At 50.0% G+C, this 13190-nt stretch overlaps 1 protein-coding gene across 1 annotated transcript in view; it reads right to left on the bottom strand.

The window, feature by feature from the left end:
• UNC13C (unc-13 homolog C) overlaps nt 1-13190 on the bottom strand; it is a 130585-nt gene that overhangs the window by 27879 nt on the left and 89516 nt on the right. Inside the window, exons 17-18 of the mRNA XM_081887843.1 lie at nt 11610-11743; nt 9675-9760 (exon numbers count right to left, since the gene is read on the bottom strand). Of these exons, the coding sequence (XP_081743969.1) occupies nt 9675-9760; nt 11610-11743 (220 nt within the window). The remainder of the gene's footprint in view (nt 1-9674; nt 9761-11609; nt 11744-13190) is intronic.

The raw sequence follows: 13190 nt of genomic DNA, 5'->3' as shown, positions 1-13190 counted from the left end.
CAATGCCAGGGGGCTGAGGCAGCCGTCAAGAGGTCTCCCTCTCTGACGGGCAGCCTGCTTAAGCTCAGGAGAGGGGAGAGAAACCTGTGAGTGTCTGGCGTGTGCCACAAGGTCACCAAGAGAGGCCTTCTTATGGGCTCCCTGAGGCCACCCTGGAGACTCGCCAAAGCCTCAGGCAGAATCTTTCTCATAAGAGCTGCAAGATCAGAGCTGGCTGCAATGGGTCTGCTTTACTGTGCTGTGGATTAAGAATCATAGAACTCTAGAGTCAGAAGATACCCTGAGGGTCTAGTCCAAACCCCTGCAATGCAGGAATCTCAACTAAAAGCCTCCATGACAGTTGGCTTATTCCTCTTGCCCTGCTGTTTCCCCCCAGGGAGAACTGCTCTTTAGCATTCAATCGGAGCAAGCAGCAATTTGGGGTTGCCATGGATTGCTGTTGGTTCCAGTTTAGAGCTGAAGAGTGGATTTTCCCTGGGAAAGCAATGGGAGAAGGGGAAAACCCCTTGGACCCGTACCAAGAAAGCATGCGTCAAGCAGAAAATAGTTTGGACTCGAGCTTTTTAGGCATGGGACAAGCAGGAGTGTGGATAAGCCCTGTGCTCTTGGTGCTGAGCCCCTTGGACTCTGGGGAAGGGTCTAGAAACCAAACCATACCCTGCAAGTAAATGCCGACTCAGCTCTGAGTGGCCCCACCTGCCTGCTCATAAGAGACTTGCCATGCAAGATTTGTTTTTCCCTGGGCCAGTGGGCGGGGCAGTGGCAAGAGTGACCTTTGAGTCAGCGTATGTGCTTGCTGGTGCATCTGAAGAGCTCTGTTCAGCTTGATCCAATCAATGCAAGCATCTCCTGTGCTCAGGTCCTGCCTCACACTGAGAGCCAGTGTGGTGTAGTGGTTAAGAGTGGCAGAGTCGTAATCTGGGGAACCGGGTTCGCATCTCCGCTCCTCCACATGCAGCTGCTGGGTGACCTTGGGCTAGTCACACTTCTCTGAAGTCTCTCAGCCCCACTCACCTCACAGAGTGTTTTTTGTGGGGGAGGAAGGGAAAAGAGATTGTTAGAAGAAGAAGAAGAGTTTGGATTTGATATCCCGCCTTTCACTCTCTTTAAGGAGTCTCAAAGCGGCTAACATTCTCCTTTGAGACTCCTTCGGGTAGTGATAAAGCGGGATATCAAATCCAAACTCCTCCTCCTCCTCCTCCTCCTCCTCCTCCTCCTCTTCTTCTTCTTCTTCTTCTTTGCCACTCCATCAAGGCTGCTTCCAGGAAAGAAGGAACAGGAGGGTGGTGCCGTGCAGCTCTTTGGATGGGGCCCACTAGAACTCAGATCACTTTCAAAAGGTGTCACCTTGCAAATGATGATAAAGGATCTGTGCCCCTAATGCAATCCGTATGTAAATAAGGTCTGTGGTGCGGTTGCTAATGTGTTGGTTTTCCTCCAGAAGGTGCATTTCATTTGGTGTGTGTGTGTACAATGCTCCTATTGCTCATTTCCAGAGAAGCTTTTTCAATTCAGGTAGTGAGATGCCAAAAGCTCTGCTTGATGAAGACAGATGTCCAGGCGGTTCAATTTCTCACTTCCAAAACAGCTCTGTCCTTTTGGATCGACTTTTTTTCTCCAGCAATTTTGTCCTTTGCAGACCTGCAGGCTGAAGTTCTAATTAAGAGTGGCAAACTTTGTTAACAATTGCTTCAGGAGAAACACGGCACATACAGTTCCAAGTCAACAGCCACCCACATTTTTCCTTGGGGAAAGATCTGGGTGAAGTTCTTGTATTGCAAACTTTATTTACGAGCAAAATCCATTTTCCTACCAAGGTACGTAGCTAGGAATGGCCGGTTCAATTTCTGTCCAGGTAAATGGCTGCATAGCTGACAATAAAAATAAACTGCAGGATATTTATTTATCGGGAAGTATCGGGAAGTTTTTAAATATTTGATATTTTTGTATGTGTTGGAAGCCGATCAGAGTGGCTGGGACAACCCAGCCAGATCGTTGGGGTGTTGTTGTTGTTGTTAATTGTATTGCAACAGTTGAACCACCTTCCATCACTGCTAATATGGTTAAATGCAGTAAATGAATGGAAGAGCAAGAGGAGAGCCTTCCTGGATCGGGGGAGGGGGGATTATCAGGAGCTTGTCCTACTCTCGAGTAGGACCCTGGCAGAGACACATGCCCGACTGGCATGTTCCCTCCCTCCTGGTCGTTCGTTCGGGAGCTTCAAAAGCTTTCTTCTGCCTGAACAGCATAGCAACCGATGCCAACAGACATTGGCACACTTAGGGATCCGCAGAGTGCTCACAGTTTGCGTAACAGAACTCAGCAACTCTGCATTTTGGCTAATCTACTTTATTTACATATAAACACACACGGAGCACTGCAGCATGGCTCCCTCTCTCTCTAGCATCAGACAGCAAAGAGAGAAAGAACAAAGGACAATAGTTCCAATTCAACAGGACACAGTAAAACAAACACCCTGTCTCCGTCACTTCCCACTTTGTGGAGTCAAAACATATACCGTCATGTGAAAGACAACAATCCCATGACTGCAATCACGGAGCAGGAATTCTAACATTGAGCTCATACAGTCTCCAGTTCTCCCACAGTGGCCCATAATGGGATGCTCGCTTGAGGGCAACTATTGCCGCCTCCTCAGCTGCTCTTGCACTCACAAGTGGTGCAACAGGCGACAACAACCCTCCAGGGCTGACACTGGTCTCTTTTTTGGCCTCAGGGAGGGGGGCCAGTTGGGAAGCCCCTTTCCTGAGCCAAACTCAAGACCCTGGCAGAAGGGACAGGAGGCACGTCCTGCAAAACCTTTGGAGCCAGGCGCATGGGTAAATCTATCTCCTCTGCAGCATTCACATTATGCAAAACTTCATTGCTCTGCCAGAACAAAATATTGATGCCAACTACAGCCAATTAAACATACCAGCCTTGTTCAAAAGCACCCTGGCCAAGATAGGCGGGCACAGCTCCAGCCGTGGCTTCGCTTGCTGAGGAGGTCCTTGTTTATGCTCAAAGGACTCTTTCGTTCTACCCCTGCTTCTTACCACTTAGGTTTAACAGCCACAGGACAGGATGAGGCCTAAGTGTTGTCTGGTGGCAGCAGCCCAAGGAAGACCTGGGATAGCTCAGTCAGTGGAGCATGAGAGTCACTTTGGGTAAAAGATTCCTGAATTTCAGGGGGTTAGACCAGTTGACCCCGGAGGTCCCTTCCATCTCTACAATTCTATGAGCAGGTTCTGTCGGCAGCCACTCTTTGCATTCCGCTAAATGGTCCCAGCGCTGGATGTGAATGTTCTGCAGCCTCCCAGGTATGCCTTGACCCACCCCCTGCCTGAAAGAGGCTTTGGACACCATCTGTCCTAAGAAAAAGCAGGCAGTGGCAATTTTGAGGTTGTGCAGGACGCACCTGTGAGAGCGGAGCCTGCTGATCGAGAGAGCCACTGGAGTCTCCCTGGTGAAAGAGCTTCCCAAGTTTGAGCCTATTGTAGTTCTCCCGGCTGGGGCTGCCACACAAGTGGATCCTTCTCTTGATCAGGGCAGGAGAGCTGAGCTCCTTCCACTGCCCCTTATGAACAACGCAGGGGAACAAATGAGCAATTAAAGTGCAGGGTAGGGGGACCCTCAGGCCCCTGCCCCATGAACACTCTCTTCTATCCTGTCTTTGGGGGCCAGATAGGAGTATTTGGCCCCCGAAGCTCTCCTTAGACTACACCCCTTATCTCCAGGCCACACCCATCACTAACATCTCCTGGGATAATTTTGCTGATCTGGAATGTGTCTGTGAGCAAGGATCATGCCTCTTGCTTGCTTGGAAAAGTGTTTGTGTGTGTGTGTGTACAAAAACCCCAGAACTTTTGTGTGGATGGGATGTAGCCTACAGTACAACGTTTTGAGTCACATTCATTGCTCTGCCTAGTCTGTGTTTGGCCTAACCTGCGTTTGTCTCCGTCCCAGTTCCCCACTGGCACACGGCCTTTGGAAGGTTGACCAAGAGGGAATGCGGTCCTTTGGCTTAAAAAGCTCTCCCTGCCCCCATGCCCCATGCCAGAATAATTCGCAGCACCCCCTCACTGTGAACTGGATGGCACCCAGCAAGATGCCCCCTATCTAGGTGTGAAATAGGCCAGCAAGGAGTGTGTTTTTTCTTTCTCTGCTTCCAGCAACAACATGGCAAGTGCCAAATGGATTGTCCCTCCATCAAATGGCTTGGAAGGTTTCCATGACAACCAAGTTCCAAAGAAGCCTTCAAGTCTTCTGGAAGAAAAGTGCAAGGACATAATCCATCTGCATCCAAACTCTCAAGGTGACTGGCAAGACTTCCTCTGCCCTTCTCTGATGCCAATGTTATTTATTTATGCCTGTTATCCTCCTTCAAAGAGGAGACATTTTTTTGTTCCAAAATGAAAAAAACCAATCTGTCATTTTGGGAAGGATATCAGAAAATGTGTGTAAACAAGACTACTCGCTTCCACTTAGAAATATAATGGAAATGCCACAGATCTCCATTCTGGAGAGCCCTGACTAAGCCAGTGTTGTGTAGTGGTTAACAGTGTTGATGAGGACCTGAGAGACCAGGATTCAAATCCTCACTTAATGGGGAGGGGAAAAGCCATGTATGTCACCTTGAGCTGTTTGGAGAAAAGGTCGGATAAAAACAAATAAAAATAAAATAATAATCAAGCATGTGCTTCAATTACTAGCAAATAAAATAGTTCCAATTCTGATGGGATTTGAAGGGAAGTATCTAAAATGAAATATCTTCTGCTGGTTGCTATTGCAGCACCAGAGTTAGGGCAGTTCCCACACACAGGGCTTCAAGCCAAGCGGGTGCAAAATAACACCACCACCACCACCTGTATTTACATAGGAACTTACTGAGAAGATCCATTAAAAAAACAACAGTATAAAAAGGAATTATTGTGAAAATAGGAAATATTTAGAGAGATGCCATATTTTGTCTTTGCTCAGGGTGCCATAATACCAAAATCCGCCCCTGCCTATTGCTTCAGAGATTTTGTATTTAAATGGCATCTCTCGGATGTCATGTCTTCCCTTCCCCCAGTTCTGCTCTGAATTCTCCAGGGCTAATGGCAGATTGGGGTGGAACTTACTAGCTCCCATCCACTGACACATCCTGGGCTCAGATGAGATAAAAAACCCCATCTCAGATGCCACATCCAGACAAACTGCCACAACCATCTCAGGGTAGCTGTGGGGAGTGGGTGTTTCTTGGGCCCTAAGCCCCTCTTCATTTGGTAATGCTGCACAGAGGCAGAAACTCTACTTTCCCGTATTATTTGTCAGGCTCCTCACCCCGATGACTGCCAGCAGGATGTTTTTGCACATGTTCCTCAAGGGACGCAGCATCTCTCAGGCTTCTAGCAACAGGCTTGGCTGCGAGGCGAACACGAGACCCACTTCATCATCATGATGACTCCCTGTCTGCCTCGACAGGCAGAGACAAACGGCACAGATGTAGATCAGCTGTTCTCTGCCAGCGCTGACTCTTCATGGTGCAACTCTGGAGCGCAGAAGGAGGCTGGCGACCATCGCCCAGACACCCGTGAAGGAGTTCATCCCTGGCCAAAACCCATGCAGAGCAGCCTGCCTGCAAAAGCTCCTTCCTTCTTCCCTGAGCATTGCAAAGTGGAATGGCTGCCGGTGTGTTGGACACTGGTACTGTCTCCGGCTGCACAGAGAATGAGGCGATGCCCAAAGCCGCAAGGCCTCAAAGCAGGGCTCATTCAGGCCGCAATCGGTGGCAGAGTGGAGGCCATTTTTGCGCCTGCAATGGATGTCCCCGTTTCTCTTCTTACTCTTCATCTAGGACTTGGGTAGGCAAACTAAGGCCCGGGGGGCCAGATCCGGCCCATTCGCCTTCTCAATCCGGCCCATGGACGGTCCGGGAATCAGCGTGTTTTTACATGAGTAGAATGTGTCCTTTTATTTAAACTGCATCTCTGGGTTATTTGTGGGGCATAGGAATTCGTTCATTCCCCCCTGCCCATATAATCCGGCTCCCCCACAAGGTCTGAGGGACAGTGGACCGGCCCCCTGATGAAAAAGTTTGCTGACCCCTGATCTAGGGAGTCTGTATTCTGGTGGGGTTGGGGCTCGGCCTTGTCTGCACCAGGCTCCAAAAGGCTTTGTTGTAAACAGTCCCTTCAGGGCATGGCAGCAAAGGCCAGAGACCAATTGTGACAAGCTGCCAAGTTTTATATCTTTGCTTAAAATAACAAGGCATCTGTATGAAGGAGAAGAGGATGGCAAAGGGCGCAGAGCTTCCCAGCTCAAGCGCCTGGCCTGGCCTTTGGGAGCCTCCACCAGCCAGGACTCAACATGTGGTCATCTCTGGTGACAAAGCCACAGGAGCTGCCCAAGTGCATTGGTGGACGGGGTGTTCCGGCCGGCTCAGCCTCTTCTTGTCACCAGCAATGGCCAGCTGGTTGGGACAGAGAGAGGAGAAGGATTGCCTGGGATCCCTGGGCTCCTTAGGGCAGTCTTCGAAGCAGGAGAGACAGGGGCGAAAGGCTGGCTGTGGCTGGGTCCAGAGCATTCTTCAAAAGTGGGCAGGGAGCGGGGAAGGGCTCTGGGCTGGGGGCTGGGGGCAGAGACCCACCACAACAGTCTGGGGGCACTTCTCTCTCTCTCTCTCTCTTTTGGAAGCTTCTGCTTCTGCTCAACAGCCTTCATTGAAATCTCTGTTGCTGCTGGTGGAATCTATGTTTGAATGCTCCCCCATGTAAAAACATGCTAGTTTGCCTATTCAAACTAGCACAGGAGGGGAAGGGTTCTAAGGCAGCCTTCTCTCTGGAAGGCAAATTATGTTTGGGGAGGGCATTCTTTGATTCAGCAAAGCATTCAAGCATCGGACTCACAAGCTGCAGGCTGAAGGGCTTTTGTCCAGCAACAGTGAAGCAGTGCTAAGCTTACCTTACCGCCCCCCCCACTTCCCCAGTTTGAAATGCACAGGAAGCCCAGCTGCGCATAAAGAGATGTGCCGTCTTCCTTGCTTAAGGAGGCTGCAGCAGCAGCAGCAGCAGCAGCAGCAGCAGCAGCAGCAAGGCACCCCCAGGATGGCAACCTTCCTCTTCCTAATCCCCAGATCCAGCCTCGTGAAGTCAGGTGGCCATGGAAGCGTTGTGTTGTTGGGGCAACATCTGTTGCCAGGCAGAACATCAGCAGCTCTCTGGACTAAAGCAGCATTAAGGTCTTACACCGCTAAGAGCAGGAGATAACAATGTGGCACAACCCACAACGTTGGAAAAAATAGGTTAGAAAGCAATGGCACCCTTGCGTTGGGCCTTTCTGAGGCCACATGGATCCTCTCGGACAATTCATGTCTACCCAAAATAATAGCCTTTCACATACATCATTGGATTGCTGGGCAGAAACACTAGGGTGGATGGAGCAGAAATACAGGAGGGCAGCTGCCCTGCCCTCTCCCAGGCATGTTTCCCATCCATCCCAGTCTTGTTTTTTTTATACTGTGGGTGCAATGCCTTCCTTTATTCCACATTAAAATTTCATTTGCCCTCAGACAGTTTCATTCGGCAAGTAGTATTAGAATTAGGATTAACAATGCTCTGAAGCAGCACTGAGTGCCTTGGCTTATATGTCTCAGGAGGTTTCAAAGAGAACCCTACCCTCTTGGGGGACTGACTTTTGAGAAGCCCTGGCCAAGTTCAAGCCCCCTTGCCTGATCCTGGCCTCTCCTGTGTGGTGATATCAGGACACTCAATGGCAGGAAGTGAGGGAGGGGAAGCAGGGGTTTCACTGGGTTGGGGAGGGGGTGGGAGAGGGTCAGTGGACCAAGAAGCCACAGCAGTGGGAGAATGGAGCAGGACAGGGCTTTCCAGCCACTGACACTGGAAAGAGAATTTGCATTCTTAGCAGAGATGCTGAGCATTTCGGTTAATTCTAACCTGCCACCCAATCAGGAGTGCCAACTTGGACCCGCGACCGTAGCTGCCATGCAGCATGCATGGCCCTGGCACCGAAATTTGTGGGTGCCTGGCTCCTTCGTGGGGAATTTTGTTGGTGCTTGGGCACCAAGGGAGTTGGCACCTATGCCCCCCCATGCTTTAGAAGAAGAAGAAGAGTTTGGACTTGATATCCTACCTTTCATTCCCCTTAAGGAGTCTCAAAGCGGTTAACAATCTCCTTCAGAGAAGTGTGACTGGCCCAAGGTCACCCAGCAGCTGCATGTGGAGGAGCAGAGACGTGAACCCGGTTCACCAGATTACAAGTCCACCGCTCTTAACCACTACACCACACTGGCTCTCCAAAAAAATATAGTTTTAGACTATAATTCCCATCAGCTCCAGCACCCTACAATTCTGCTGGCTGCAGTGAAAGGCAGTTGTGGTCCAAAAAGCAACTTGGTCACTCAAGCCACATTTTCTTAATTGAAACCCCAAGCAGTCACGCACCCTTGGGTTAACGCTGTTGCATTTCGCAGCCCTGTAGCCAAGCTCTTAGTCTTGTCTCTTTAAAAGTAGCTTTTATCAAGGTAGCTCTCAAGCTCCAGGAAAATATTGCTGCTGAACAGCTCAGTGGGAAGCCATTTTCTGCCGCTCTGAATATGAAGTGAGTTGATTTCTCATCAAAGCCAGATGCGTAGAGGTGGTCATTTCTGGTCTGGATGCCCCCAGCCACCCTCCCGCCATGGTTCTGCCACTGCCTCTGCCATTCTGCCTATGTCCTCCTTTCTTTATCCCCTGTGTGCATTTCCATGTGCCTCAGCTGGGAGGGGGTCGCTGCCTCATGTTGACGCTTACTTTGTCGAGCGTTTCAGGGGAAAAGCCAGCCATGCAGCCCTCAGCGGTTGCTTAGTTAACCCATAGGGATCCCTGCCAGGCTCTCTGCTGGAAGATTAACAGCAGGCAGGAGGGAAAAGAGGTTCAGAACACGCTCTGTGGTGGGCCAAGGGAAGTCTGTGTCCCAGTGATCTTGCTTTGGGCAGATGGAAGGCAAAGGGTTGTTGCCCGTCCACACACACAAACCCTAGTTATGATTTCCGGCCTTCTGGGTGACCATGGCAACCAAGCCTCTTCCGTTTACTCATTTGCCTTCGCCTCTGGAGTGGCAAGGCTCATGTGCCAGTGGCCAAGTCTGTCCTAGGACATGGGGCCACACATGGCACCAACGGGCCAGTGGGGTGTGTTTGTGTGGCACAGGTGGCAGCAGCAGCAGCTCCCCATCCCATCAGGGTCATGAGCCCTCCACCCTGGCTTCCTGATGCTGCCATGGTTCAAATCCTGGAAATGCCACAGGAAAGGGATGCAAGGCCAGCTTCTCAAAGTAGAGGACAATGATGGAAGGAACCATCCTCTCAGCTGCACATAAATCCAATTCATGTGGCCAAGTGTAGTGTGAACAGCCAAAGACTTATTTCGTCAAACACCCATGATGCTCCAGGAAGAATATTTTCTACTCTTGCGTTGCTCCTTTGTGGAGAACTCTAAAGACTCACCACTTTTATTACACTGGCAAATGCTTCTGGGGATGAAGATGTTTTGACCGGCCAGCTCTCCACACTGGTTAATACTAAATGTACCATTTTCTTTGCTGGGTCATTCCTGTGAACACCCCACATCACCGCAATCCCACCTGCTGCTCCACATAGAAATAGCCCCCTGCTAGGGAGCATCTGCACCCCCTACCTTCCAAAGCGTATTTCATGTCCTGCGCAAAAAGGGTCCACATGATCTCTGAACTGACTTTGCCCATGTTCAGCTCTTGAGGGAACCTGGAAGAAAGCAACCGGAGGGGCATCGTCAGTTCTCCTGCTGGCAAGGGTGGCATGAGCTATAGTGGCACCCCTCAGCCCTAGACACCCCTCAAAGGTAAGGGACTGGAACATAGTGGTGCCCCCCTGGCTTGCACTGTCCCTTAGATTTCCCCATGGCAATCGCTGTACGTGGGAAAGGGTCGCGGGAGTGGGGGGGGGGCAGGGAGGGGCAGCTGCTCCCCGTAAATCAATAAAATTAAATAAAAATACATAGCTAACTGAGATTCTGCCCCCCCAACAAGAGGCCTGCCCTCATTAAGAAAAGGCTTGCCACCCCAACAAAAATTCTGGCTACGTCCATGGGGAGGGGTCATTCCTCTGGGCAAACCAGCCCTGTACGTGGGGAAAACTTAACAACTGAGAGGGCCGCCTTCCCATCATATACATAAATTAAAGGAGTGGCAGTCCCCCCACCCCACAAACACATAACGAAAATAAGAAGTGAAGCAAGAGGACCTGTTCACTTTCACTTTGTGTGCACAGAACTATCCCTTCCATGGATGAGATGGAGGGAGGCTCTACGACGTTCCTCTGAACCTCTGGGCCCATAAAGGCCCACTGGACTGGGATGGCAGGACTGGAACTGTTGGAGCTGTGGGTGGGCAACAGTCCATACAGTATTCATTTGGAGGTTGCATGGAGGAGCATGCCCCCTTTTGGGGAGGGCTCCTATTTAAATAGAGCTCAGGGAGAAGCTGGAGGGGCGGCAGTGGGGCTGGCGCCCCCCAAGGAAAGCAGGAACGGCTTTAAGCCAGAAGGAAGCTCAATTCTGGCAACCAGAACAGTTAGGAAAGGGTCCTGAGTGAGCTTCAGCAGGGTGCTGGGGTCAGGCCTAGTTCACCATCAGCCCCTCAGCCCAAAGATGCTCAGCTCCTGATTTTGCAAGGCTTGTCAGGGCAATGGCAGCTCCACGGGATGGGCAAGAATGAGCTCTTAATGCATTTTCCCTAGCTCACTGCTAGATAAGCTTTTCCGGATTATTTTGCTTTCAGGAGTGCTGTGCAAATTTGGCATTTTAAAAATATCCTCTTTATTTGTTTACCTTAATTCCCAGGGACTGGGGAGTGCAAAGGTGGGGAAGATCGCCAGCCAGGGCAGCGCTGACTCCCGAAAGGAAATCAGCATAAGGGAGGGTGGTTTTGTCAGCAGGTGGTATCAGGCTAGCTCTTGATCTGGGGCCACCTGACTTTAACAATGGTGGCTGCTGTGGCTACTCCACACAGTGGCCACTCCTGGGTTGTGGGTTGCCTACCTGCAACCACAATTCCTGTGGCTGGTCTACTGACCTAGTAGCGCTACTTTCCTTCCTTAATGACCATTTGTAGTGGGGTGGTGTTTTTTTGGATGGGGGAAGCATACAGCAAAGTAGGGTGTCTGGCACAGAAAGTCAAGCATCCTAAGGTCTACAGATGTGAACAAAACATTTAAAAAGAAGAAGAGTTTGGACTTGATATCCCGCCTTTCGCTCCCCTTAAGGAGTCTCAAAGCGGCTAACAATCTCCTTTCCCTTCCTTCCCCACAACAAACACTCTGTGAGGTGAGTGGGGCTGAGAGACTTCAAAGAAGTGTGACTGGCCCAAGGTCACCCAGCAGCTGCAGGTGGAGGAGCGGGGAAGCAAACCCGGTTCACCAGATTACAAGTCCACCGCTCTTAACCACTACACCACACTGGCTCCCAAAAAGGAGCTAAAATGCTACAGCGGAAAGACAATTTTTCTTCCGCTGATTATTCCTAGCAGTGTTCTATGGGTGACCTCACAGCAGGCCTTGGGAAATGTCTGTCTATCCCTCCCCCCCGCCTTCTTACTGGTTCAAGACAGGAGTGTAGGCCATCTTGTCTTCATCAATGATGGTAACCATGAGGGTAATGAGCTGCGTCCAAAAATCCAGATTCTGAGTAGTTGGACCCTGTTCCTCCCGAGGAATATCTTGCTTTTTACCCTGTTATTGGGAAAAGGAAAGGAGAAAGAGTCCATTCTATTTTTCTATTAACACTGTCCCCCCCCCCTTTTGCTAAAAGCAGGATGCAGAAAAAGCCCTGCAAAACAGGCTTTGCCAGGATTGCTGGAAGTGCCTGCCTCTGGGAAGGCAAGAGAGCCCAGGCTGAGCACTGCACTGCCCTCCTTGGCCACACACACACCCACCCTGACCGCCTGCGGTGTCAATGGTTGGTCTGAGCAGTGCCTCTCCCAATTATGCTCTGCAGAGCAATTCCTCAGACATCCCTCTCTCTAGGCACAGCTCTCCCTTAGAAGACGCAAGTGCAAGCCAAGCAGCTGGTTGGAAGTCAAAGCTGATCCCAGTGATGGCTGCAGCCTTGCTGGAGGTGCAAGGAGCTGTTCATCCAGGCAACTGCTGAGGACAGGAGCTTATGGCACAGCTGGGCCACTGCTGCCTCCTCCAGGCAGTGATGGTGGGTTTTAGTTACTGGTTTCCCCTGGGAACCAGCACTGCCATTAAGGGGCTATTAATCGCCAAGGCCTCAGCCACACTGAACAGGAAGCATTAAAATGGACTGGGCCAGGCAAGAAGATGCTTTTGATTAAAAGTGATAGATGCCCTTGAAGGCTGCCTTTGACAGCAGAACAAAAAAGGAAAACACCACAAATCAGATCAAGAAAAGGACAGGAGGACAGCACAGTAACAACATCCCTGGAAAAAGCCAGGGACCAAAGGAGGAAATTCCAGACTCAAGCATCCATCCTGTGATTTTATCTCTGTGCTGTTCTTTTAAACCATTTTTACAAAAATCAAATTTTTAAGTAAATTAAAAAATTATATCTATTTTTAAAAGTTGTTATGGAAATGCAATTTACATGCTATTGTTTCATATGCATTATTATATTGTAAATCACTTCAGGGGTGCCTCATGAAAAGCGGTTGAACTACTGAGAGCGCAATCACATGGGCTGTTATTTCAATACTGTTGCATTGATCGTTTTCCTTTATGCTGTGAGCCATTTTGGGTGTTCCCTGGAAAAAGGAAAGCAGGGTGCTCTCCAGACCTCCTCCAGCTGCTTGGAATCCAGCTTCATTGTCTGGCAAAGGTTGCAGCTACTCAGCACTTATGGCAAGCAACAAATGTTAAAACCAGCAAAAGAAAACTGAAGGGCAAGTCAGCTGAAAAGAGATGGGGAAGCCCTGGGACCTTGTGGAGTCTCAGGATACAGACCCTTTCATGCTGCCCTGATTGTTCTCAGAAGGAACGTTCTGCCAGGATTTCTGGTGCTGCTGAAAGACCTCCCAATGTTGTTGTTGTTGCTGCTGCTGTTGCTGCCACCACCGCTGCTACCTTTGCTCTTGGGGAACTTTAGCAGGTCACATACTTCCCTTATTTCACACACATGGGCCTCGTTTGCATCTTACTCATGAGTAATGATGATTCAAA

This window comes from Podarcis melisellensis, assembly GCF_964234715.1.
Source record: "Podarcis melisellensis genome assembly, chromosome: 14".
In the NCBI taxonomy this organism is placed as follows: domain Eukaryota; kingdom Metazoa; phylum Chordata; class Lepidosauria; order Squamata; family Lacertidae; genus Podarcis; species Podarcis melisellensis.
This window is presented reverse-complemented; position numbering and strand designations above follow the sequence as displayed.